This window comes from Giraffa tippelskirchi, chromosome 5, assembly GCF_054371585.1.
Source record: "Giraffa tippelskirchi isolate mGirTip1 chromosome 5, T2T-mGirTip1v1.2.pri, whole genome shotgun sequence".
In the NCBI taxonomy this organism is placed as follows: domain Eukaryota; kingdom Metazoa; phylum Chordata; class Mammalia; order Artiodactyla; family Giraffidae; genus Giraffa; species Giraffa tippelskirchi.
Window position 1 is genome coordinate 75,025,616 of NC_137279.1, and position 25,841 is coordinate 75,051,456.

The 25,841-nt window shown below is 57.6% G+C and overlaps 1 protein-coding gene across 4 annotated transcripts; it reads right to left on the bottom strand.

The window, feature by feature from the left end:
- Positions 1–25,841, bottom strand: CDK18 (cyclin dependent kinase 18). 4 transcript variants are annotated; one of them, XM_081491101.1, is made up of 16 exons: positions 25,557–25,841; positions 8,749–8,896; positions 8,442–8,581; positions 7,728–7,853; positions 6,924–6,980; positions 5,844–5,958; positions 5,612–5,706; positions 5,342–5,404; positions 4,641–4,764; positions 4,438–4,558; positions 3,591–3,688; positions 3,280–3,385; positions 3,126–3,168; positions 2,382–2,472; positions 2,007–2,084; positions 1–1,366 (listed from the first exon to the last, which is right to left on the bottom strand). In XM_081491101.1, the coding sequence occupies exons 2-16, from the start codon at positions 8,870–8,872 to the stop codon at positions 1,332–1,334; spliced, it is 1,416 nt and encodes a 471-aa protein (XP_081347227.1). In that variant the 5' UTR covers positions 8,873–8,896; positions 25,557–25,841; the 3' UTR covers positions 1–1,331. The 4 variants fall into 4 exon arrangements, with proteins under 4 accessions (XP_081347227.1, XP_081347228.1, XP_081347230.1 ...); XM_081491102.1 differs by having other exon boundaries at positions 8,442–8,518; positions 25,557–25,700; XM_081491104.1 differs by lacking the exon at positions 25,557–25,841 and adding an exon at positions 25,478–25,535.

Here is a 25,841-nt window from a genome sequence, read left to right on the forward strand (position 1 = left end):
TTTCTGTACATGAATTAAATATATTATCCATCTTTATGCTGAGTCACAGGACATTCACAGTACAGTGGGGGGGGGGGGGACTTATGGGGAAGCCAAGACCCTCTAGGGCTGCTCCTCAGGCGGAAGGGGGTGGGCAGGGGGCCTGGCCTCCCTTTGGCCTTGACATCTAAGACCCAGCCCAGTGTTGACACTTTGGGAATACAAGAGGTGTGCTCCATAGGCGGGTGGAGGAGCCTTCTCGGGGGCCACGGCCCGGCACGCTGCTGGTCCCCTGGGGCTCAGGGTAAGAGGCGACCCCATCCCATCTCACCTTCCTGCACTGCACACTGTGGGTCTGGTGCATGGGGAGGCTCCAGGTAGGCCAGAGCAAGGACAGAGCCACGAGCACTGGGGAGGAGCGGAAGAGGGAGGCTGTGCCAACACCACGGAGCTGGGGCCGGCCTGGCAACAGGCTCAGGGTGAGCCTGCACACCCGGGTGCTGCCCGCAGGACGCTGGTCCAGGGTAGGCCCACCAGCACTCAGGGATGATAAGCAGGAAGAGCTCTCAGGAGAGGGCAGACAGGTAGGAGCTGGAGGCAGAGCTCCCAGGGCAGTGCATGCTCTACTGCCTGCAGTTTAAGGCGATTCCGTTCAGACCTTGGGGGGGCGGCCCGCTGAGCTGCAGGAGCGTGGCCGGGGGGCCCTGGGGAGGAGCAGGCAGTGGGGACCAGTCAAGGGTGATGGGAGAGTGGGTGCGGCTCTGTCGCTCTGGGGACATCCGCCCCCTCAGGTGGGAGGGGCTTTGGCACAAACGTTGGCACCCAGGGTTCCAGGGCCCCAGACAAGGTGCCATGTCGCTTCCTGCTCTTGGAGGGGAAACAGGGGAAAGATGTGCACGCTCCCAGGGGCCTGAAATGGTCTCGACCAAACTGGTGAGGCAGGCAGGCAGGCCCCCAGGAGGCCGGGGGGCACAGTAGTGCCCGTGTCCAAGGCACAGCGTTCAGCTCGGCCTCTGAACTCTCCGATCCGTGTGGGTTCCCCGCGGGTGCCCGAGGGCTTCAGGGTGGGAAAGTGTCTGAGGTCGCTCTCTGCCCACCGCCTCTTCCCAGGGAAGTAGCTCACGCCTGGCCCCAGGGCAGGTGGTGGAGGGGTTGGTGTCCGGGCCAAGGCCACTGGGGAGGCATGTGGGAAGCAGGGAGAGGAAGCAGCCACGGCCAGCAGGGCTGCCCGAGGTCTCCCGGGCCGGCCCTAGTCCTCACTCCTCTGTCCTCCGAGGCCACACGGGCCCCATCCTGCGCAGCTGTGCACGGGGTGACCTCTCTCCCCTGGGCCACAGCAAGGCGGGCGCAGCTCAGAAGATGCTCTGCCGCCGGTTCTTCCCTCGCCCTGGAAACCAGAAGGAAAGATGTGGGGCTGCAAGGAGGAGGCGGGGGCCAAGGTCGCCTGAGATCAGCAGGGGCGGACTGCTTTGCCAGAGCCAGCAAGAGCATGTGCTCAGGAGCTGGTCAGTCCTGAGCTCTAATCCCATCCCTTCTACTCACTCGCTGTGTGAAATTGCAACTCAACCTCCCAGAGCCTCAGTCTCCATGCCTGAGAAATGGGGAGCACTAACCAATGGTATCAATTTCAAGAAAAATTTTAGGATTAAATAAGATGTTATGTGGAAAGCACTTATCATGTCTGAGGCCATCAGCTAGTCTGAAAATAAGTACAGTTCTCCCAGGATAGAGGCTACATCAGGAGCTCAGAATTCGCTGAGAGAAGGCACCAGGAAGCGGGCACACCTTCCTGGGGCTGCTGTCAGATGCGGCGTTCTGTCTGGGTTGCGGGTTGAGGGGGAAGACACAGGGGAGGAAGCCTGGGCAGCAGATAGGGAAACCAGCCCTGCCCTGCTCCCTGCAGGCCCCCGGAAGAGAGGCCCGGGTCGGGCAGGAGCCCCCACCTATCTCTGTTCCTCGGGAAGGCGAGCACTGCCCACCCTGACCTCCTCTAATAGGGGTGAGCAGTGGGGAGGACAGGCCCCTACCTGGCTGCTGAAAGGCCAGGCCCCGGTAGCCAGGGTCCTGCTGGAGCTGAATCTCCTTCAGGGAGAAGAGAGAGGCGGCTGCAGGGAGAGAGGGCACAGGCCAGGAGACGGCTCAGTGAACTGGCTCTGCTCCTGGAGTCTGCGGCCCCTCACCCATCATGTGCGGGGAGCTGGGGGCAGCCCTTTAGTCGGGGCTGGCAGCCCCGCGGTCCACAGGGTTCACTCCCCTCATTATGAAGGAAAACCCGGGGACAGGGAGCCAGGCTGCTCAGCCAGACCTGGGCCTCTGGGCTCTGGGCTCTGCTCCCTCCTCACCCAGCCCGCTTCCCCACTCCTGGCTCCAGGGAGGCCCGGCCCACCCCCCCTCACACTCACTGTCTTCAAGCTGGTGCACGCGCTCCCCCAGAGAACGGAAGTAGGGGTGCTTCAGCGCCGCCTCTGCTGACATGCGTCTCTTGGATTCATACTGAAAGGCAGAGGGGGCGGCTGCAGGGACCCTCTGGCAATACAACCCCTGTGCTAAGTCCCCTGGCCCAGATGGGAGGGCCAGTCTGAGCTGAGCAATCCCTGGGGTCAGCTGGCTGCTAGCCCAGCTCAAGACTGGCCCAGAGCCCAGGGTCCCAGGTCTCCAGCCACCAGGAGAGAACCAGACATGGGACTTAAAGAGAATGATCTCCTTTGGGGATGGAAATACAGATGCGAAAGCATACACAATTATAACTTGAATACCAGTAATACTAACAAGGAATACTCACAACCACCCTTACTGTGCACTTAGGCAAGACAGGCACCATTCTAAGTGTCTTCGATAACCTCACTTAACCCTCACAACTATCGTACAAGGTGTGAATGATTCATTCAACTGCACAGTTGAACAAAGCGAGGCACAGCTAGGTTCTGTAATCTGCCCACGGCTATGCAGCTAGGCTTTGAACTGGGGTTTCTGTTTCGAGCACACCCGCTCTGAAGTTTGGGGAGGCTGGCGCTCCTCTCATGCCAGGGGGGAGGGGTACCAGGGAGCCCCAAGCCGGGCCCAGGGCTGGGACTGGGGACCAGGGTGACGTCCTGAGGCTTCAGCTCCCTGCCTGCTGGGCCCCAGCTGGCTGGGAGCACACTCACCAGGAGGAGGCTGCTCAGGAGGTTGATGCCGTCAGGGTCCAACCTGCGGGAGGAAGGAGCTAGCGCAGACCTGTGGGGGCGCGGCGGGCCCCGAGGCCACTTCCCCCAGGGACTGTGAGGACCACAGCCGACAGGAGTGGGGAGGAGGGGCTACCTGGGAGCGTGGCTGAGCAGCGGCTGGGGGAGGTACCGGGGAAAGTTGTAGGCTCCGAACTCGGACAGAGCCATCACACCGGGCCACGTCTCTTCCGTGGGGGTCCCTAGGGAGATAAGAAGGGGTTGGGAGGGTGAGAGGCCAGGGCTGAGGGCGACGTTGGGGGGGAAGGGGAGGAGGTGGGGGCAGAGAGTGGCCGAGGCCACAGGGACCCCAGCCCTGGAGGATCTTCCCAGTCCCAGGAACTGTCCAGGCTGGATGGGTTCTGGGGCCCCCTCGAGGTGAGACGGAGGGAGCAGCAGGAGACTGACCGAGGAGTCGGAAGATGAGGTGCAGCTCCTCCTTGACCGTGGAGCCGGGGAAGAGCGGCCTCCCTGTGGCCATCTCGTAGTGGATGCAGCCCACACCCCTGCAGGGAGCGATGGGCAGGGCTGGCGTCAGCCTGGGCCTCCTTGCACCCGCACTCCCTGGTGCTGCTCCACCGCGGTCTGCTGCCACGGAAGCTCGAATGGCTCATGGCACTGGGGTGGGGGCCCCAAGGCTGCCGAGGCTCCTAGCACAGCACGGCCCCCACTGCAGTCTCCGTCTGGGGCGCCTCTGGGATCCAGGATGCTTTGAGCTCTCCCCCTTTTACTCTGTAGGATTTGCGTCTGCATAGCCAGCACCCCTGTGGCAGCTCTTCAAGCTGCGCCATCTCCAACTTTGTCCATCGTGTACCCCCACGGGAAGAGAGAAGTCCACAGATCCACTCTCCAAGAAAACCCCTGCATACTGCAGAGGCCATTCACCTGGAAACCTGGCCAGCTTTTCATTCTACACTGAATCCCGTGTGTTAATTTTAATACAAAAATAATGCATCCCTTCTAAATTTTTCAGCAGAACTGATGCTTGGGAAAGATTCATCATATGTACAGTGGGGGCCCTCTTGTACCCTCTGGTGACCCCATATGTGCTCCTGGGGGGATATTTCAGAAGCACAGCCCAGCACAGTCTGTTGAGAACCAGGGAAACCCCGATGTAGCTCTGACTTAATTCTCTGACATCCAGTTCAGTTCAGCAGGATGCCACTTAGCTTTTATTCAAAGAAGGTTAGACAGTCCTTTGAAGAAGCCCATGGGGCAGCAGAGGCGAGTCGGGAGGTCCCACAGGCTTGCTTACCACATGTCGAGGGGGGTGGAATACTCCGTGGACCCCAGCAGCACGTCGGGGGGCCTGTACCACAGGGTCACCACCTCATTGGAGTAGGTCTTCGTGGGCACTGACTTGGCCCGGGCCAGTCCTAGGAACAAACCGTCACTGAACCTCCCCGCACCCCGGAGAGACTGTCGGGTCCTCCCAGCCCTGCGGGCTCTGGCCCTCACCGAAATCGGCCAGCTTCAGCTCCCCTCTCTCATTGATGAGCAGGTTCTGGGGCTTTAGGTCCCGGTGCAGGATCTTGCGGCTGTGGCAGTAGGCGAGGCCCCGGAGCAGCTGGAACATGAAAATCTGGGGGAGAGAGAAGGAAGGGGGCAGCCCGAGGTGGGTGCACGCTGCCCCAGGGCTGGGATGAGGTGGGGAACACGAGTGGGTGGAGGTGAGGTAATGGAGGCTACCTGGTTCTTCTGCCCACGTGGACGCCCCATCCTGGGCCTCACCCAGAGGACAGGGCACCGGGCAGGCAGAAGAGGCAGGAGGGTGGGCAGGAGAGAGAGCTCCAGTGGGGAGCTGAGAGGGGCCACTGTGGGCCAGGAAGCCTGCCCAGGGTACACACACAGAAGAGGCCATTCACTCCTCCGAGCTTCCCCGGAAGCTCCTCTTCACCCTGGCAGGTAACTCGTGCTCTCCAGTGACAGACATGCTGGAAGCGGGGAGGGTTGCAGCAGCCCTGGGGGGGGGTGGTCCATGGACAGGTGTGTTGGAAGCGGGGAGGGTTACACCAGACCTGCGGGGTGGTCCATGGACAGGTGTGTTGGAAGCGGGAAGGGTTATAGCAGCCCTGGGGGGCGGTCCATGGACAGGTGTGCTGGAAGCGGGGAGAGTTACAGCAGCCCTGGCAGGGCGTCCATGACAAGGAGGCTCTTACCTTGACATTGTGCATGCTCATGAGGTTTCCACAGTGGTCCAGATACTGCTTCAGGTCACGGTCCTGGAACACACGGCCTGGCTCAACCCCACCCTAACCTGATCCCTGGACAGAAGCCCTCCCCTAAGCAGGGCCCAGCCCAGGAGTGGGACAGGCCCCCAGCTCCGAGCTGCCTCTAAGCCCGGGCCCTTGGGCCATTCCTGCCTGGGAGCCTCTGAGAACAAGGCCTGGGCCACCTCTACCGTCCGCCCCAGCCCCACGTCCACTCACCAGGTACTCAAACACCAGGGTGAGGGAGCGCTCCGTGTGCACGAGGTCGTGCAGGGTCACGATGTTGGCGTGTTTCAGATTCCGCAGGAGAGACACTACGGCGACAGACGCGCCTGAGGCCCCGCGTGCCCCTCACCCCTCCTCCTGGGATCAGCCTCAGGGGTCCCCACCCCAGCCATGTCTCCTGGCTCCCGGCCACCCCCAGGCTCAGGACCCCCCATGGCGTGCGCACCCTCGCGGATGGCAGTGCAGGGCGCCCCCTCCTCGTGCTCCAGCCGGATCTCCTTCAGGGCCACGAGGTTCTCTGTCAGCTTGCTGCGCCCCTTGAAGACTGTGGCATAGGTTCCCTGGGAGCAAGAACAGCATTCAGAGCTGGCTTCCCTCTGTCTAGCGCCCTCCTCTCTGTGCCTCTGCCTGCACTGTGACATGGGCCAGGCTGCCCTGCCAACTGGAGGAGGAAATGGCAACCCACTCCAGTATTCCTGTCTGGGAAATCCCACGGACAGAGGAGCCTGGTGGGCTACAGTCCACGGGGTTGCAGAGAGGCAGGCACGACTGAAGTGACTTGGCATGCACGCCCTGCCTACCCTCCCCACCCCCTACCCTTCAATGAAATTCCCTTTCCCCCAAAGCCCGCTTCTCTGTGAAGCTGTCCCTAACTCCTCCCCGGTCAGAAGAAACGTCTCTCCTGTAAGCTCCCGGCAGGCAAGGTGCCCCTCTAATATAGCACTAGTTTTGTTCTTCCTTATTTCTGTCGATGCTTACATGCAGGTCTCCTCTGGCTTCCTAGAAGGACAGAGCTATACCCTCCTTCTCTCTGTAAACCATTGCCCACCCCCAGCCTGGAACACAAAGGCCAGTGCAGTGAAATGGAAATAGCCAGTAATTACACAGCGCAAAAGCTTATTCTAGGGACCTCCTCAGCCCTCACACAGCACCCCATGAGGTAGAACACTTACCACCTCCACTGACAGAAGGGGAAACCAAGGCACAGGGGTAGGTCACCCCAGAGCTCACCCCAGGCCACACAGCTAGCTTAGAGTGGAGCTGGGACATGATCCTAGGCATGAAACACTTGCAGAATAAAAAGACTGCATTCTGCCCCAGAGTCCATCAGCCACTCCATCCTCAGGGCTTCCTCTAGGACCTGGGCCCACCTTAACACCTGCCAAAGGCTGGGCCAGACAGACTGCATGGCCAAAAGCATGGGTGGTAGGAGCTGTGGGCAGGGGCTTGTGAGTGCAGACAAGGGGAGGCTGGGGAGACCCCCTTCCTCCTCCTCGCCATCCTGCCTGGTAACCTGGCCTCTTACCTCCCCCAGTTTGTCCAGTTTCACGTATGTTTCCAGTTTCCCAAAGCCGATATCTGACTGAGAGAGAGACAAAGGGTCCGTGAGCCTGAAGGCCCTCGCATACAGCAAACCTCCCCGCCCCGGGCTCCAGGTGGCGAGCAGGGGGAGGGCAGGGCCCGTCGTTCTCTCCCCTCTTCTCTCTGTCCCTGGGAGTGAGTTTCTGTCTCCCATGGCATGCAGGGACCAGAGCCCAGGGCGCAGGCCTGGGATTGCCCCACGCCTTCATCACCTGTCTCCATTCTGCTCAGAAGCCCCTCAAGGACAGGAGCTGTGCCTTTTCTGTCACCGCACCTTGAGTGTCCAGTTCAGAACCCACCTCCCTACAGCTTCCCATCAGCACATTTGCTCTCGCTCAGCACTACCCAACTCTTAAAATTATGGATTCCCGGGCCCCACGCCCCAGAGCCTGATTCTGTAGGCATCTGGATGGGGGATCAGAATCTGTGTTTTGTAAAATGCTCCCAAGGAAATCTGACAGGCCAAGACTCGGAAACACGTGCCAGCTGGTTTACTGATCTCATCTCAGTGAAGACTCTGGAACCCAAAGTGGGCTTGGAGCCCAGCTCCATCTCTGGTGGGACCCAACTAGGGAATGGAAGTTAACAGAGGATCCACAGTGGGAATCCTCTCTGGCCAGCAGGTGGCGCCAGAGGCCCAGAAACCTCCCTGGAAACTGCTGCAGGCCGCAATTGGGACAGGCAAAACCAGGACCATGCAGGGGAGTGGGTGGCCATTCTGGTGACCTCTGACCCTCTTAGGACTCACCAGGGAGGCGCGGCGAGACATTCGGGTGAGCGGTTTGGGCAGGTCTGGGCTCTCCAGCTGCAGCTTCTGTAGGAATTCCTGGGGCAGGCGGATGTCCATGGGCAGAGACAGCCTCTTACTGATGTCCTGAAGGGGCCAGGATGAGACAAGGTGTCTGAGTTTGCTCCCAGGTAGCCGGGGCTTGTGGGGCTTGCATCTCCCACCCTGGGTCTCCCTTTCCCTGTGAACAATCCTAGCAGGATTAAATCATGGTTGGCGATTGCTTCAAAGTTGTGCTCAGAGACAAACATGAACATCCAGGTGGTGCTGGGTGATCTCAGGAGGTCCCTTGCCCTCTCTGGGCCTCATAGTCACCATCTGTAGCATGAGATTCCTGTAGACACTGATTCTGTAAGCCTGTTTTTCATACATTTGGGCACATGGATATAGGCCGTAAGAACAGTAGTCAAATTGTCTAGCCCTTGCTGTGTACCAGGAATGTTCTGAGAACGTGGCAAATATTAACTCGTTTCATCTTCCTGATGATCCTTTTAACACAAGGAGGCTGTGGTACATAGAGGCTGAGTAATCTGCTCGAAGTTACAGATCTAATCAATAGCAGAGCTGGGATTTGAACCCCTGAAGTCTGGCTCCAAGGCAATCACCTTCCTGGGCACACACACTTGTGGATGTGTCTCTTATCACATCCATATCATGGAGCCCAGAGCCCCTCACCTCCATGGAGAAGCGGCGTTGGTTCTGCCGCCGGTACTGCACTCCTGGGGATGGCTGCCCGGGGTCCTCCCCACTGTCTGTGGGGGAGAAGGTGCTGGACTCTTGCTGGGGGTCTCCACCAAGAGGACCAAGCTGCAGGTCTGAAGGGAGAGGCATCAGCTACCCTCCCGGCCTCTGCCCCGGGGTGGGGGCGGAGTGGGGAGTCCAGTCCACCCTGACCTCTATCCTTCCCCACCAGGGCCAGTCGTGCTGGTGTGCGGGAAGGCAGGGTAGGGGAGGGGTGGGGAAAGGGCCCCAGACCCCTCACCCTCGTTGCGCCGATTGTGGAGCTGGTTGAACTGCTCTGTGAACTCCGCCAAGGACTCCTCAATGGTCTCAGTGCGAGGAACGGATAGGGAGAAGCGGCGCTTAAAGTTCTTCATCTTGTTCATGATCAGAGGGAGCAGCGGCGGGTCCTGGGGCAGGAGAGGTGAGAACAGGTGAGATTAGGTGAGAACAGATGAGAACAGGTGAGAACGGATGAGACCGTGCAGCAGGTCTGGTCGACACCAAATGTGAATCCTGGGTCTTCCCATCAAAGCTCTGTCAATCACCCCACACTTGAGGGCCAGGGCGACATGTTCCTAACCGTCTTCCTTCCTAGGAATCTTATCCCCTCTGGATTCCCTGCCCCTGGGGAGATATTCACAATGTATATCAAGAAGCATAGAAAAGTACTGCTCATAATAGTGGCTTGATGTGCCAATAGGATCCTAAAGGCCTCCCCAGGGCCAGACAGTAGCCTTTTGGCCACTGGAGGCCTAGAAAGTTCTAGAAGGAGGCTGGGGGGACAGGGAGGACACCAGAACCAGGTGGCCCCTGGTTCAGCAACTCTTTGCCAACTTACGTGGAGGAGGTCGAATATGTCAACACCCAGTAAGCCTAACTGATGGATGCCCATAAGCTGAATGTGCCTTAGCCTACACCCTTGTAAGGCAGTCTGGCCCAAACCCTGTTTCATCCTAATACTGACACCTAGAAGCCCCTCTCCGGTTTGCTGTGAGTCCCCAGGAGACAGGAAAAGAGAGGGAAGGGATGAGGGGAGGATGTGTGCATCCAAGCTGGCCCTGCTCCCATCTCTCCTGCTGAAATATGGGAGGTCTGGAGCAGCTGAACGTCTCAGGGCAAAGGCAGAAATTTGCCGGAAACAGACAGGGCCCCCTGGGGAGAGGACGAAGAGCACTGTCAGTCCTTCCCACACAGAAGCCCAGCAGGCAGGGCATCCACTGCAGCGAAGATGAAGAAGCAGCGGGGCCAGCTGTCTGCTCGCCCCAGGGCCCCTTTCCCAGCCAGAAGGGGTTCCCTCCCGAGGCTCCAAAGCCATCTTGGCCTCTGAGAAGGGGACACCCTACTGGCCTCTCGGTGGGACTGGTGCCACTGCTTCTTCACATTGACTCTTCCTTCTCTGTTCTGCCCTGAAAACTCAGCGTGGGGCTGTCACGCCTCCCCTCCCCTCCCCTCCCCTTCCCTCTGTGGTTTCATAAGCTTCCAGTGTGTCCGCCCCCTCATTCTGTTCTGCCCACTTCTCCCTCAGCTACAGTGGGGCCGGGATCAAGAGGCCTCACTAGGCATCCCCCGCCCCCCACGCCTACCAAGAAGCCATCAGGGCCAGCCCTGTGATGGGAGGGACCACCTTGCACTCTCTCCGGGTTTCACCCATGCACTAAGCATGGCCCCTCCCCAGAGGATGCTCTCAGCACTGTCACTGGCCAGTAACCAGTTGCCAAGGCAACCAGGCCCCTCCTGAATCCTGGTTTAAGGGATGATGGGTCAGTAACATGTTTACTTTGCGTAATGATCACATCCTTCTGTCCTCAGCCAGCCTGGAAAGGGTCCTTCCCCTGGGCCTGCAGGCTCTTGGCTGCCCCCAAAGGCAGCTAAATTGAGACCCTCCAGCTCTCCTGAGCCCAGACCCCCTGCTTCCTCGGGCTGGCAGGCCTCAGGTCCGCACTGCCTGCTGAGCCTATCTCCGCCAGTGGGCCTTGAAGTCTCACTCAGTTCAGCCCAACAAACAAAAAGCCAGGCCCTGGGGCTAGTGGGGAGTGAAGGCTGGTCCCTCTTCTCAAGGGACTTGGGGCTGCGAGGGCTCCAGAGATGAGAGGGTAGCTGAGAACTCCTCTTGCAGCTTCCCTGCAAACCTCACCAGCCTGAAACTTCCCTGCTTCTCCATCTCCAAGCTCATCCACACCAGTCAACCTCAGCCACTCCTCCGGGCTCCGTGTGATGTCCCGAGCCCACAGTCTGCAGGATTCTCGTGGACAGAAATCTCCCAGAGGCTGCCAGCCACCTCACTCTTGTGCAGAGCTCGCAGGGAAATGGGTGCAGGAACGGGGGCTTCCTGATGGAGGCAGCATGCAAGTTCCAGTGACAGGAGGACCTCGACATGCCCTGTGTGTTCGCCCATTGTACAGACCACCTGTTTACAAGTTGGCTGAACATCAGCATCGGCAAGGAGCGTCAGAAAAAATTCCGATTCCTCAGTCTCACTCTCAGATTCTAGAACTGAGGCTCTGAGGCTGGTGCCTGGGAAAATGCGTTTTTAAAAACCATCCCCAGTGATCTGAACATTGGAGCCATGGTTGGGAAGTAGCTGAGGTCCAGGTAAGGGATAGAATCTGCCCAGGTTTCCAGACGGCCCTAATGTGCTGAGATGGGGAGTCCTGAGGGTGAGGGAGGCACAGAAAGGTGGAGTGAACACTGAGCGGAGCATGAGACGCCCTGGGAGGGGAGGACATGACTGCCCTGCACAAACTGATGCCCCAAGCTCAGTCATGGTCATCCTAGAGGGTGGGGGAACTGGGCCCTTGGCTTCCTGAGGTCTGTGTTCTGCCAAGGTTGGGGGGGACCAGTCATGCCCTCTTCTAGAAACAGGGCTCCCCATAAAGCTGTCCTGTAGTCTGGGATTTATGGGATGGCAGGCTGAGTTGGTGACTCAGGAATCCACCAAGAGCTGCCATAAATCTGACGCCCTTGCTCTTGCCTGGAGGGAAACTCATCAAAAGCCTTGTGGGATGGAGGTCCCCAATTTCTACAAGACAAAGGAGAACCAGCCTGAATCCCACATGCCCTCCTCGTGGCTAAGCTAGCAACAAGGAGCGACCAGTGGGACCAGGAAGCGTGGAAAGAGTGAAACTGGAGACTTGAGCAGGAATGCGGAGCCAAGCAATGCAGACGACATGGGGGACCAGCTGCTCTCCGCCGGCCTGAGAAGAGACAGAGAGGAAGTGGCTGCTGCTGCAGCAGCAGTGATAGGGGTGAGACGTCAGGATGGGCCTCCTGATGGCGGCCGGGAGCAGGCGGCGGTCACCACGCAGAGAGTGGATGCTGCTCTCCGACGCGGACAATTGGGGCATTGAACCCAACAGGGTCTGAGTGCAACAGGGCAGACCAGGCAGTGAATGATTTGTTGTTTCCTAGCTCAGGACACAAGATGCCTCTGTCACTTCTTTCTTGGGAATGTCAGCTCCTCAGATTTGAGGGTCAAGGGGGAAGGGAGACAGGAAAAAGGCCTGTTACCTTCATGCAGTCGGCCCCTCACCCGCATCGGGGGACAGAAGGGCTCAGTGTCACCCAGCCTGAAGCCAGCCCAGGGCTGGGCACAGTGTGGCCTTTGTCCCCAGGGCCAGGGAGCCATCTGGGGCTGTCCCCGGGCAACCGGTGCCAGGGGAAGAGGGAGACGTGCGTTCAGAGATGCTGGCCTAGCTGAGTGTGGGGGGTGTTGAAGGAGCAGTTCCCCTTGGGAGCTGCAGCATTGGAAGGCAAACCCCAGCCCTTCCTCCTGCCAAGGTGAGTCCATAAAGTTCTCGCCTATCTGCCATCACTTCCTCCTGGGCACATACGAGCTAGCCAGAGAAGTGCGTCGCACAGGAGGAAGGGGAGCCGGGCCAGGAGGACCTGACACTTCTCCAGAGGCCACCGTGAGAAAGGGCTGGGCTCCTGGAGTGCTAGCCGGAGCGGGCACTCACAGAGCCACCATTCCAATCCTCGCTGGCTCCCAGAGGGGAACTGACTTGCTCAAAATCGTGCAGCAACTTCCTGGCTGTCGCCAAGTACACAAACTCCGTGACCGCACCGTTCCTTTCTTCTTCTAGCTGGAACTGCCCCCCTGCCCCTCCAGAGGCCCAGGCTGTAAGAGCTGTTCTCTGCCTCCCAGGTCTCCTCCACCCTCACCCCAAATTCAAAGCCAGACAACCCCAGATGGCAGTTCTGCACTACGGCTCGCAGGCCATCACTCGTAGTGACACCATCACTTGTAGCTTCAGCTCTAGTCTTCATTCCACGATTATTTATTGAACACCTACTACATGCCAGGCACTGTTGCTGCCCTGAGAACCTTCTTGTGAGCAAAACAAGCACTAATCCTGTCCTCATGGTGTTGACACTCTAATGGGGGTGGAGAGAGGCAGCAGACCATATAATTACTAAATAAAATACACAACATGTTGGATGGTGACAACTGCAATGGAGAAAAAACAGGAAAGAGATGGGGTGTGAGAGACAAGGTGTTATCATTTTAAATAGGGTGATCAGGAAGTCCTCCTTGAGAAAGTGGCATCTTCTGAGGAAAATTCTGAGAAGGAACTGGGGAGGGAGCTAATCATACAGAATCCAGGGGAAGCAGGTAACAGGGAAATGGCAGGTGCAAAGGTCCTGAGGCAGAAGTGAGTTTGGGGTGGTCTGGGAGCAGCAGTGCAGCTGGAGAGCAGAGTCGAGCAGATCATGCTGGGTCCCCTCGGGGTCTGGGAGGGTCTGAGGGGATGAGTGATCAGATCTGGTTTAGATTCTAGCATTAAAATTAAAATTAAAAGATGCTTTAAAATTAAAATCTAAAATTAAAAGACGCTTACTCTTTGGCAGGAAAGTTATGACCAGCCTAGATAGCATATTAAAAAGCAGAGACATTACTTTGCCAACAAAGGTCTGTCTAGTCAAACGTATGGTTTTTCCAGTAGTCATGTATGGTTGTGAGAGTTGGACCATAAAGAAAGCTGAGCTCCAAAGAATTGATGCTTTTGAACTGTGGTGTTGGAGAAGACTCTTGAGAGTCCCTTGCATAGCAAGGAGATCCATGCAGTCCATTCTAAAGGCAATCAGTCCTGAGTGTTCATTGGAAGGACTGATGCTGAAGCTGAAACTCCAATACTTTGGACACCTGTTGTGAAGAACTGTCTCATTGGAAAAGACCCTGATGCTGGGAAAGATTGAGGGCAGGAGGAGAAGGGGACGACGGAGGATGAGATGGTTGGATGGCATCACCGACTCGATGGACATGAGTTTGAGCAAACTCCGGGAGTTGGTGATGGACAGGGAGGCCTGGCGTGCTGCGGTCCATGGCGTCACAAAGACTAGGACACGACTGAGCGACTGAGCTGAACTGAACTGACTGGGGTTTTAACAGGCTCCCTCTGACCACAGCACGGGGGCCACAGGGAGTCTGGTCAGGAGGCGACAGTGACGGGGGTGATGGCTGGGGTCAGAGTGGCGCAGAGGAGGCGGGGAGAAGCGCTGGCTCCCGGGTGTATCACAGAGGGGCAGCCGGAGGGATTTGCAGACAGACTGCGAATGAGGGGTGAGAAAAGAGTCATGCGGGGCTCAGAAGGGGCTGGCCTGAGCCAGGGAAGGACAGGCGGCACCGTGGGGTAGGAGGTGCTGGGAGGGGAGGCCTGGTGGGTTTTGGGCACGAGCTTTACGTTCGCTGATGACTGAGTGAGGGTGTTGAGTTGACACAAGGAAAGCACTAAGAAAATGTTAGCTCTCTTCTCTCTTTTTTTCCCTTCGGCTTCCGGCACAGATGTAAAAATATATCAGAAAAGAGGCCCATATAAAGCTCATCCTATAACACACAACCCTCCCAGACATTCCTACCGTCCATAAGGCGCTTTGAGGCCTGGGGACAGAAGAGGAACAGGAAGCAGGGGATGTGGTCAGTGATCGGCAGGCCGGAGCCTCCAGATGGAGAGGGCAGGCCAAGCAGGAGGGGTCCCCCATGGCTGACACCGGCAGGGCCCTCAGCCCCCGGGCTGACAGCACCCATCCCTGGGGAGGCCCACCACCCTGCAGGCCCATCACCCCCCCCACCCCATCCAGGAGGCACAGAGACGGTGGCTGCTCCCCGCCCCCAGGACAACCTCCACCAGGGCCCAGAACACCCGCCCTCCAGCTGGGACACCTGGAAGACCCAGATGGGCAGACCCTGGAGACAGAAGGAGGCTGGCAGAACATCCAGGGAAGCCAAGGCCTCCCTCTCACAGTAGTTTGGCTGCAGGCTGTTGCAGAGGGTGAGGTCAGCTTTTCCCCCTAAACCTCAGGGAAGCCAGCTCTGAGACCCCTCAGGAAACCCTATGAGAAGTCCCTTTGCCTTCCTCCTGAATAAAGCCCTCATTCGGACTTCCCTGTGGTCCAGTGGTTAAGAATCCGCCTGTCAATGCAGGGGTCACGGGTTCGATCCCTGGCCTGCAAAGATCCTACACGCTGAGGACCAGCTGAGCCCGTGGGCAGCAACAGCTGAGCCTGCACTCCGCAACAAGAAAAGGCCATGCACCGCAGCTAGGGAAGGCTGGAACACAGCCACAAAGACCCAGCACAGCCAAAATAATAAAGAAATACAGTTAAAAAAGCCCTGATTCGCAGCCTGCAGCCCAGGGCCCTTCAGAAGCCGCACTACCTTCCTCTGGGGCTCAGCTCTCCCCATTCCCCACTGAGGCGTGCGGTTCAGGTCCCAGGTCTCCAGAAGCCTCCCCAGGCGAGCACCCTCTCGACGGGCACACTCGTGAAAGTGCGTCATCCATGGGGACACGGGGAGGACTCTGCTCATGCTCCTCACCAGGCATGCTTCGACCCCCAGGCTAGTTCTGTGGCACACAGCAGCCTGGCTGTGTGACCAGCACTTGGAGCACCTACTGAGTTCCAGACACGTGAGTGCTTTTTCAAGTCCCCCCTTTTGCTTTGTTTTCTTTTCTTTTAGGTCTCAGTCTCTGTGAGCCCAGGGCCAAGGGATGAAGGAAGAAATTTCCAACTGCCCGCTTTCCAAAGCCCAGAGGGTCTGTCCCTCATTCCCCAAGGCTGACCACCAGCTATGGTCCTCATGACACTCTCTGCTGCTCGCTTCCTGGCCATGCCTCGGCCACTCTGGGCCCGTGGGCAGGTTTTAAAATAACCAGGGGCCACGGCTGACCAAGTCTGCACACGTCACGCACTGGGACTTCAGAGACACCCCTTCCGCCCAGCAGAACCGTGCCTGCAGGGAGCTGGCAGATAGCATCTCTTCCTTCACCCTCTCACTGACCCTGCCCTGCATGGCTTGAGGCTTTAGTTTCCTTAGCTTGCAACAAACCTCAGGGGAAGCCAGTCACTCCATGACTGCCTGGAGCTGGGAGGAAGCGGGGAAGCAGAGGCCCCAGAGCCCTCATCACTCACCTTGCTCTACGAGCTCCAGCCTGGGGGAGAGGCCGTCAGCCTGGGCCCTTCTGAGGGGCCAGGATCCAAGGGACAGAGAGGCCTGTGATCACCCTGCCAATGAACAGATGCTCTGGATGCAGGGACAGAGCTCAGAGAAGATTCCCACAGCTCCCATTGGAATGCATGGGGGAAGGTCGGGAAGGCCTTCCAGGAGCAAGCTGGACTAGCCTGCAGGCAGCTGGTCAGGAGGCGGCTGTCTGGGGTTCAGGGTCGCCCCTATCCTAGACAAGTGCACCCCAATTCTTCCCCATGGCAGTGGAGGCAGGGTGGACCGGGGCAGAGGGGACAGCTTCTGGCCCAGCAGCCACTCCCCCAGGGAGGTCTGTGCGGGCCTTGGGCGGGCAGGTGCCACAGCACGGTGAGGGCTGGCGTCCTACCTGATGCAAAAGTCCCATCGTGAGGGCCATGTGCTGCCCAGGCCTGCTCGCCAGAATGCTCTGCAGTTTGGAGTCATGGGAGGAGCCCCAGCTCTCCCACCTGCTAGCACTGTGACCTGAGAAGACCTCAGCATCCTTGTCTGCAAAATGGGGATAATGTCTAACCTCCTATCCAGCTGCCACCGGCTGTGAGACCTGACTTTCTCAGCTGCCTTCTGATGATGTCACTTCCCCGTTTTAAATCCTTCAGTATTAACACCACCCTCAGGAAAAAGTCCAAACTCCAGTGGCCAGAAGACTAGGCCTCTTGTGTTTTGACTGCTGTCTCCTCTTCATCTCTGCTCTCACCCCTCCTTGGAGGGTCCAGCTTTTGGGAACACAGCTGACATTGTCAGGGGAAAGCACACTCCTGGCCATCCCTGGGAAGGCCTTCCTCATTTTCCCTCGGTAAAACTGCCTCCAAACTCAGCTGCTGCTTCCCCTGGGAGGCTGCACGTGGCCACCCCTCCTCCCTGGAGGTAAAACGAGATGCCTCCAGACTGACATGTCCTTCAGGGCAAGAGCACAGACTCGGGCAGCTTTGCTTCCAAGGCCTCACGTAGAAGCAACCCACCAGGCGCTCAGCCAGTGTTGGTGGAATGAATGGACACACTGAATTAGACCATAGCCAGTGCAACGCAATGGCTCACTTGAGCTTCTTTCCTCTACAGACATTTAAACGTTAGACCCATTGAAGACAAAGACCTTGAATCCCGAGGACACTCTGTTGGTGTGTAGACCCTTTCTTCCACTCTCAGGCAGGTCCCGTTTCTACGTTTATCTTCTCCTTGTCAGGCCAGCCCCAACTCTTAGCAGGTGGGACTCGAGCCCACGTGGGTGGCCTGGCCCTACCCTCTTCCTGCGGACACAAGAGCAAGCCCAGGGGTCCATCAGCTAGCTCAGGACCCCTGGAACATCATTCGTCTTCAGCTCTCCTGACTCTCCATGGAAACTGGAACCCAGGGACCAGTGTGCCAGGGACAAGGGGAAAGTGTTTGCATCTTCAAGGCTCAAGGCAGACGTGACCTCTTCCTGGTATGCCTTCTGCCACACCCCTCCTATCCTCTCTAGCCTGAAACTCTGCTGGCCCAGCCAGGTGGGGCCCCTCCCCTGGGCTCCCACGGCACTCTAGATGTCCCCAAGCAGCACACTTGGCTTGCTGTACTGTAACTGCTGGCTTGTCTGTCTCTCTAGATTGCCTGTGGGCGGGTTAAGGACAAGGACTGGTCTGACTCATCATTACACCCCAGCCCCTGACACAAGGCTTGGCACCACGCAAACCCTCGAACGAGCAGTGAGCGAATCTACGGAAGCCAAGCACTCCTGGTTCAGGGAGTGTTTGGACATAAGCGGGCCGCCCCGAGGCTGCCAGTTGCCCACTGGACTCCAAGCCTCAGCCGTAAGCTAGGCTCCTTCCCCAGGGCAGTGCGGGGTAGGGGCTGGGGCAGAGACAGCAGCTTCCGGCCCAGCAGCCGCGCTCCCAGTGAGGTCTGTGCAGGCCTGGGGGTGGGCAGTTGCCACAGCTCGGTGAGGAATAGACAAGGCATGGAGATGATCCTCAAGAGAGGTTCCAGCTGAACGTGTACCAAGTTGGGGCTCCCAGGTCTTGTGGGGAGGGGGCTTGGCAGGCTCCTGGACCCTGCTTCTGGGCTCCCATTCCAGAGGGGCAGATTTCCAGGGCCTCACGGGTCAGGTGTACCACCTGGGCTCAGACCTTGACCTTGACCCCTGCAGATGATCCCTCCTCACCCCAGACCGTCCCACAGTGTGAACCCCCCCATCAGCCCTGCTGATACTCTGTCACTCTTTTTGGCTTCCTGGGGCTCAAGGAATGAAGCCACATATATCATCTTCTGGCATTTTCTTTTTTGGCCTTTTTTGGAGACCCAGCCAAGGCTGGCCTGGAATCTCTGCCGAGGCTGTGGATTTCTAAGCAATAATGCGGGACAAGGCACCCTTCTGACAGCTCTGTTCTTGGCCGTCCCAGATATCCCAGACCAGAGGTAGGAGCAAGGACCCGGGGCAGGCAAGACCTCTGTCTCCTATGTCTGCTTCCAGACCAGGCCCACCCCACCTCCCAGACAGAGGAAACCCTTTTCCACTCCTTTTAGCAGCACGCATTAAAGAAAGACCCTCAAGGAAGATCCCTCACCTACCATCAGTGTTTTTAAAATTCCAAAGTCTGGAACCTTTTCTTAAGTCTTCCTTGCTAAATCTCAGTGGAAACAGCTCATGTGTTTCCTCTCTGTTTGCTTAAGCACAGAGCCTGAGGTCCACCATCCTCTATTCAACCAACAGGAGGAGAAATAAAGAGCACCCAGGTTGCCTTCCCTTTAGTCTTCCCTCGTCCAGACTGAACAACCTGTCACAGGATTTTTGTTAACTTCTCTGGTTTTCTCGCCGTGCTCAACTTTAGCAACGAAACAGCAGGGGCCTTCAAGCACACGCATCCCAGGGGAACAGCTGTCTCAGGAGCAGTGAGGGGGCCGGAGGGGAGGGTTTCCCACATCTCCAGACCACGTTCCTATTTATACTGCCCTCTCCGCCCTCACCACCACCAGTCTGGCGACGCCACGCCCACATTCTGAAGGACCCTGGCCAACATTCTCATCCTTCAGGGCACGCTGGCCTCCCTCTCACCAGGCGGGGTCCAGGCAGCCGCTGCGGCCACAGCCACTGCCCTGCTCCTCTCTGTCTCCAAGGCCCCCTCTGGGACACCTCCGAACATCCTGTGCTTGGGATGTCTGCTCAGAGCTTGGGGAGGCGCTGGCTCCTCCCAGTCCCAGTGTCGGCCCCAGGCTCTCATTAGGTCTCCCCGCCCCCATACCCTGGTTCTCCCGGCTTCCTCCTCCCTCCGCTGTCTGGGAACTCACTTCCTCTACCTGGCCCTGAACGTCTTGCTGCTCAGAGTTCCCTCTTCAGTCCTCTGTTCTTCCGTCTCTACGTCTCTACGCTCATCCTGGTGACTTCAGGCTTTCCTGCAGTGGAAACCACCACCCACGTGCTGATGACTTCCAGATTCGCAGCTCAGGCCCCACCAAGCCCCTGCGCCTCACACACAGGCCCGAACGCCTGCTGGGCACTTCAGTCTGGATGTTCCCCCAGGGTCTGGGATTCTAGAATTACCCCACTGGGCCTAGGACAGTCCCTGAGATGCACTTTGAGATGTGTATTTAAATGAAAAGGGCACTTCTGTACAACTTGTAAAAGCTGTGTGCTAGACATATATGTGTCATACATGTACACCCTATAAATACATGTAGACAAACACCATATATAATCCAACAGGACACACACATACACATACACACACAATATATATATATATTCCAGAAGGTTCTAAATTAAAATGCTAACAGTAGTTATCTAACTGGGTGACAGAATTACAGGTGATTTTAATACCTCCTTTTTGCTTATTTGCAGCTTCTAATATTTCCATAATGAACTTTCATTGCTTATGTTAAAAGAACAACACTTCTTTTTAAATGAAAAGAAAGTATTTTTAGATAGTGATTCCAGAACTGTTTAGTGCAAACCTTGGGAGAACTATCATTATCTAAGCAGGGTGGGCAAGCATTCCTGTTAAGGCCAGACTGCCAGTATTTTAGGCTTTGTGGCCATACGGTCTCTGCTGCCGTCACACAACTCTATCCCCCTAAAAGTACCCACAGACAGGATGGAAATGAATGCGTGGCTGTGTTCCAGTAAACCTTCACTTGTGGACACTAAAATTCATATATTATGTAATTTTCAAGTGTCACAAAATATTACTTTCATCTTTTGAATTTTTCCCAACCACTTAAACCTATAAATAGCATTCTTAGCTCACAGGTCAGACTAATACAGGCTGGATTTGGCCAAGAGCCATGGTTCTTCGAGCCTTGCCCTTGGGCATCAGTGCCTGTATGATGTCCGGACCCCACACCCACTGCTTTGGGAAGTGCTTTTTCTCCTCCCATCAGACAAGAAGGCAGCCTTCCAGGGCTTCCTCATCCACTGGAGCTATGGCGAGGGCCAGCTACCCTGGCTCAGCCGGGGGATGGCCATGTGCTGCAGAGTTTGGGGGATCAAGAGTCCCTCCTGGGGTCTCTGAGGACAGCTCCCCTCACCAGCAGGATTGGCAAAAGCTGGAACCACAAACCAGCCATCCTGGACGGGGCTCTAGGAATCCCCAGGTTTGTGCCCTCATCTACCAGGTGATTGAGTGAAGACTCAGAAAGGGGAGCTGCCTCCCCAGGGCCACTTGTAAGATGGGGTTGAGCCAAGACTAGGACTGAGGGCTTGTGACTGAGCTCAGTGCCCGTTCTGCTCCCGGGGTTGGAAGGGACAGCAAGGGTCTGGCCAGAGATGGCATTCCCTGCACCGGGCACCATTATCAGGGCATCAGCCGTCCACTGGAGAGCCGCTTTGCCCAGGGAAGCAGTCAGGCAGGTCTGGCGTCAGCCCAGAGCCTGGCACCTGGCCCAGCCGTGGCAAGGGGTGTTGCCAGTTGAGCTCCGTGCCAGGAACAGGGAGGGGTTTCGGGCCCCCTTTCCCAGCCCCAGCCCATGGCCTGCTGGCAGAGGGAGTCTACGGACCCAGCACTGCTGATGTCACGAGCATGATGCCCTCCAGCACAGGACCTACTCCCTACCTGCTTCCAGGCGCTGGATCCTGCCAGGATGTGGGGAAGGACAGCTATACCTGCCCCCAGGGCCTGCTCTCCCAGCAAGAATCTCCTTTGCTGGGTGGCCAGGGCCAGAGGGGAGAAGCAGCCTTGTTTCCTGAGGGGACCCTCAAAGAAAGAAAAGGGGAGGTTCCTTTATGGAAGCAAGGGGTGAGGACAGAAATCATTCTGGAACTTTGCCAGAGCTTCTCATGATAATGATAACATGAAGAGGGCGCTTGGGGTAAGGGAGCATAGAAATGTTTTAAGAATAGAGTTTCCTTCCCAGCTGGGGGCCTGAGTCCTGGTTTCTACAGGGATCAAGGAGAGGGCAGGGTTCTGAGGTCTGCCAAATGCGGTCCGCTGACTCCGTCTGCCACCAGCCCTTGGTCACCATACCAGGTAAGGCAAAATGGGAGCAGTACTGTTGACATTATCTCATTGGAATTCTCACAACCACATGAGGCAATACTGTTCCTCTCTCCATTTTCTAAAGGAGGAAACTCAAACTTGGGTGAGCGAGGTCCTTCACCTAAGGCAATGACTTCCTGAGCAACAGGGACAGGGTCTGAACTGACCCTGAAGTCCAAACACTGCCCCCACCCATGGCGGGCAAGAGACACACCCTCCACACACAAAAATGAATGAACAGACCAGCGCGTCATTATCAGGTCATCCAGGACTTCCCTGGTGGTCCAGAGGCTAAGACTCCGAACTCCCAAAGCAAGGAGCCCAAGTTTGATCCCTGGTTAGGGAACCAGATCCCATCTGCCACAACTAAAGATCCCGAAAGCTGCAAGGAAGATAGAAGATTCCGCGTGCTACAACTGAAACCCAGTGCAGTCAAACAAATAAATAAACATTTAAAAAATTATTGGGTTGTCTATACCGACCCCTCTGTTTCCAGGAAAGACTTTATTTAACATCAGAAGGGTGGGGTGGGAGCACAGGGTGAACCCACTATCCAGAGTTCCAAGTCTTACCACTGTCCTTCAGAGGTTCAGGCCAATGTCTCCAAGACCAGGGTGTCCTGTCTTATGAAGGCCGTTCACGCTGTCAGGGAGCCTGAAGACCCTCTTGAGTTCAAAGGCGCTTCTCACCCTGCCTCCTTACCGCTCCTCCTCTGCAGATGGGACCCTGAAGATCTCAGGAGCTGAGGGGCTCTCCTTCCAATGGGCGGTCTGGCCAAGATGCGCCCGCAGCTTCCCTTCTTTCTAGTCTGCTGCTGCACCACGGGCCATCTCCTGCCAGGCCAGCCACTGGCTCTGTCGTGATCCTGGGTCCCAGACTGTCAGAACGGCCATGAGCCCAGCCTTAGAGCTGGCTTCTGTGTGCGTGCGAGGGCACACATGCGCTGTGGGGACCAGACAAGACCTTGGTCTGCTCCCACCCCCAGAGATGGGAAAGTGGCTACCCAGCAGCTGATGCCAGGAGGGCGAAGGGTCCCGGGTAGACAGGAGAAGAGAAATGTGACTCTCTCCCAAAGGGGCAAAGCTAATCGGGTGAGTCTGGATCCAGGCCAGCCACTCCTTCCCAGACAACAGAGCAGAGCTGGGCCTGCAGTTAAGCGCTGGAGGAGGGTCTTCTTACCCTAGGGAAGGGAGGCCTGGTGGGGGGCCCTCAGAGCAGGAGGCTCTTAGCTTTCCAGCCCCCAGGGCCCATCTCACTCATCTTGGAAGCTGAGATAGAGGGGAGGGTAGCGTCCCACAGCACAGACCCCTGGTCCCCTCCTGGCAGGAACCCCACCTAGCCCCCATTCCCTTACATGGGGACCTCCTCCTCAATCTGGAGGAATGGAAAAGATACTGCTAAGGGCCCAGCCTGATGAGATTAGGAAAGCCTGCCTCCATCTCTACCCAAAGCCAGGCACAGTGCGATACCTAGGAATTCATTCCCGAACAACAAATTAAGCCACTGGTTATTTAGCATTTGCCAAGTTCCAGGCACTATACATTACTTCATTTAATTCACGTTAGCAACCCTCCCTGTTATGACCTCCATTTCACTGGTGAGGAAACAGACTGGGGGAATCTCAGGAGTTTGCTGGGGGAGAAGCGTCACACAGTGAGCACTTGCCGGGCCCGGGCCGGCCCTCTCCTTTATATCTCAAACTCAGGGAAGGAAAAAAAGAACCAGAGAAGGGATAGTGGAGATACTGAACAAAAGTTCAAAGCAGGATGACCCCAGAAAGTAGAGGCCAGACGGGTAGGAGCTGGGAGGGGCCAAGCCAGGCATGGGGCCTGTCTACCTGGGCACAGGAAGGTCAAATCACCAGAGGACAGTCTGGGTCTGTAGAGAAAACAAACGCAGACACAAAGGCAGCTCCCTCGCCTCGAGGCCTGAGGTTGGGGGGCAGAGGGGGGCACTTCCAAAGCAGGCAGCCTGATCCCATGAGGTATTGGGTGCCTCTCTCCCATGACCCATGGAGAAGCCTGGCTCTGCCTGGCACAGGACAAGTGGGAGCCTCCTTACTCAGAGCACCACGGACCGATATAGAACCAGACACCTCTGGAGTAGGCTGGGGTCTCCCTTGATGGGGGAAGGGACTAAGAGCCAGGGGGCTTGAGGTCAGAGGAAGTGGGATCCAACCTATGTGGATCTGGGGAAAGTTGGTGTCGTAGAGTCTCCGTTTCCTCCCCATGAAGTGGGATAATAATAACAGCTGTGGTAGCACTACTGGTAAAGAAACTGCCTGCTAATGCAGGAGATGTAAGAGACATGGGTTCGATCCCTGGATCAGGAAGATACCCTGGAGGAGGGCATGGCTTCTCACTCCAGTATTCTTGCCCGAAGAATCTCATGGACAAAGGAGCCTGGCAGGCTACAGTCCATAGGGTCACAAAAGTTGCACATGACTAAAGTGACTTAGCACGCACTCATGAACAAATAATACCTACCTCATAAAGTTCTGTGACACACTGCTTGGTACCCAGTAGATAATTGATAAATGGTAGCCACTAAGGCATTAAGAAATCAAATGTAACTTACTGAAAACTACTCTGGCTCTAGAAACCCCAATAGGTTTGGGAAGAATGAAGTCTCCTGGCTGGTGGGCAGCCAGAGGGGAGAGTCCCAGGAACCTAGTGGGCAGGGAGTTTGCAGGGCTGGGGAGGTCAGGCTCACAGGCTCATCAGTTGCACAGGAGGTGCCTGGAGCAGGGTAACCTGAGACAGAAGCTCTCCTGTGGCAAAGTGACCCTCTCTCCAGAACACCTTGGGATGCAGACCCAAACCTAGGAGCCAGTGTTGCTGGGGCCATCTTTGCCTTCCCCCAACCCTAAGCAAGGGGGTCCCAGACCCCCCGCCCAGGTCAGAGGAAAGGTAGGGGATCTCTGAGGATGTACCTGTCAGCCAGACATTCCAGCATCCTCCTCCTAAGGATTCTGCTCCCTCAGGCCAGTGTCCAGGAATGCACTGTTTGCCCGAGCCCAGTGGAAAATGCCCCACGAGCACGCTGAATCTCACACAGCACTGGCACTGGAGGTATACCACTGGCCAGCGGTATCAGTGAGTCACAGGGCTCAGGACGCAGTTGGGGAACTGCTGAGGGCTGGGCTGGGGGTGGGGATGAGGTTCTGGGGAGCTGTCTCCCACTCATGCTGTAGGGAAGGAGTTCAGAGAGGATCAAAGGCCCCTGGTGCCCAGCAGGGTGTTGACCCCAAGCACCAGGAGATTGGTCAGTGTCTCAACAGCGGGACTCCCACCACAAGGCCTGCAGACAGTTCCAGAAACCCTCGCCCCCCAACAGACAGAGAAGAGAGGCCTCCAGCCAGAGTTGACTTCAGATTTCTGATTCCTGATCATCTCCCCCCTCTCCCCCGCCAAGAATCCTCAGGCCACATCTCCCAACTGGCCACCCACCCCTTCCCATGACTGCATTAATCCTCTGCCTGTTGCAGCTGGGTGGGCAAGGGGCTTTGCCCCTTTGGTTGGCCAGGGAGAGAAGAGCCCCCCCCCCACCCCGCACCCCCCACACACACCCCCTAGCGCTGGAAGCTGCATGGCTTCACGTGTCCTGTCCTTCCACCTTCACCCTAGGGCCCTGGCCTCCCACCCGCGCCAGCCTGCCTCTCTGGAAAGTTCACCGGAGCCCCGAAAGCCCTCCAAGGCGGGGTCTGGTCCCACACTGGCGGTTTCTCCTGTTACCGGAGGCTCCTGACCCTTGCCCTTCCCAGGAGGAAGGGAGCTAAGAACGCGCCCGGTTCCCGACGAGGTGAAAAACTTTGCTTCCTGGGAGCTCAGGGGAGACCAAAGTGAGTCCCGCTGGAGACGCCCGGGAGGGGCGGCGGACCTGAGAAGGCAAAACAGCCCTCCGTCCTCAGCCCCTGGACGCCGGGAGCCGGCCTGCGCAGGGCATCGCCCGCACCCCACGCCCGCACGCCCGGCGATCGCCGACCTCCCGCGTCGCCCTGGAGTCGCCCTGCAGCCCTGGCCCCCGGGCAGAAGCAGACCTGCGCCTTTAAGAGCCGCTCGGTTTACCTTTGCTCCGTTTACCCGGCGCCGCGCTGCCCCCTCCTCCTGGGCTGGCGGGCCGCCGCGAGTAGCCCGCGGGACTCACCGCGCGTGTCCTGGGGGCCGCGGCGCGCCGGCTCCCGCCCGCGACAGCCGAGGGGCCGGGCCCTGCGCCCTGCTGGGGTCCCTGCCCGCGCTCAGAGCGGCGGCCGCAGCTCGGGAAAGGTGAGCGGCTTCCCGGAGAGGCTGCAACCTGAGCGGGAGAAGGAGGAGGAGGGGAGGAAGAGGTGGGGAGGAGGGAGGTGGGGAGGAGGAAGATGGGGAGGAGGGCGGGGCAGGGAGGGGAGAGCCCGGCCCCCGCCGGAGTTTTTCACACGCACGGCCCGACTCC

Bases quoted from the DNA above. Each gene is read 5' to 3' on its own strand.
- CDK18 (XM_081491101.1), bottom strand. From the start codon at position 8,872: ATGAACAAGATGAAGAACTTTAAGCGCCGCTTCTCCCTATCCGTTCCT. The intron at 5,959-6,923 runs GTAAGAGGCCAG...TCTTGCTCCCAG, and splicing joins AACTGGACAAACTGGGGGAG to GGAACCTATGCCACAGTCTT. The intron at 2,085-2,381 runs GTGAGTGTGAGG...CTCTCCCTGCAG, and splicing joins CGTGCACCAGCTTGAAGACA to CCGCCTCTCTCTTCTCCCTG.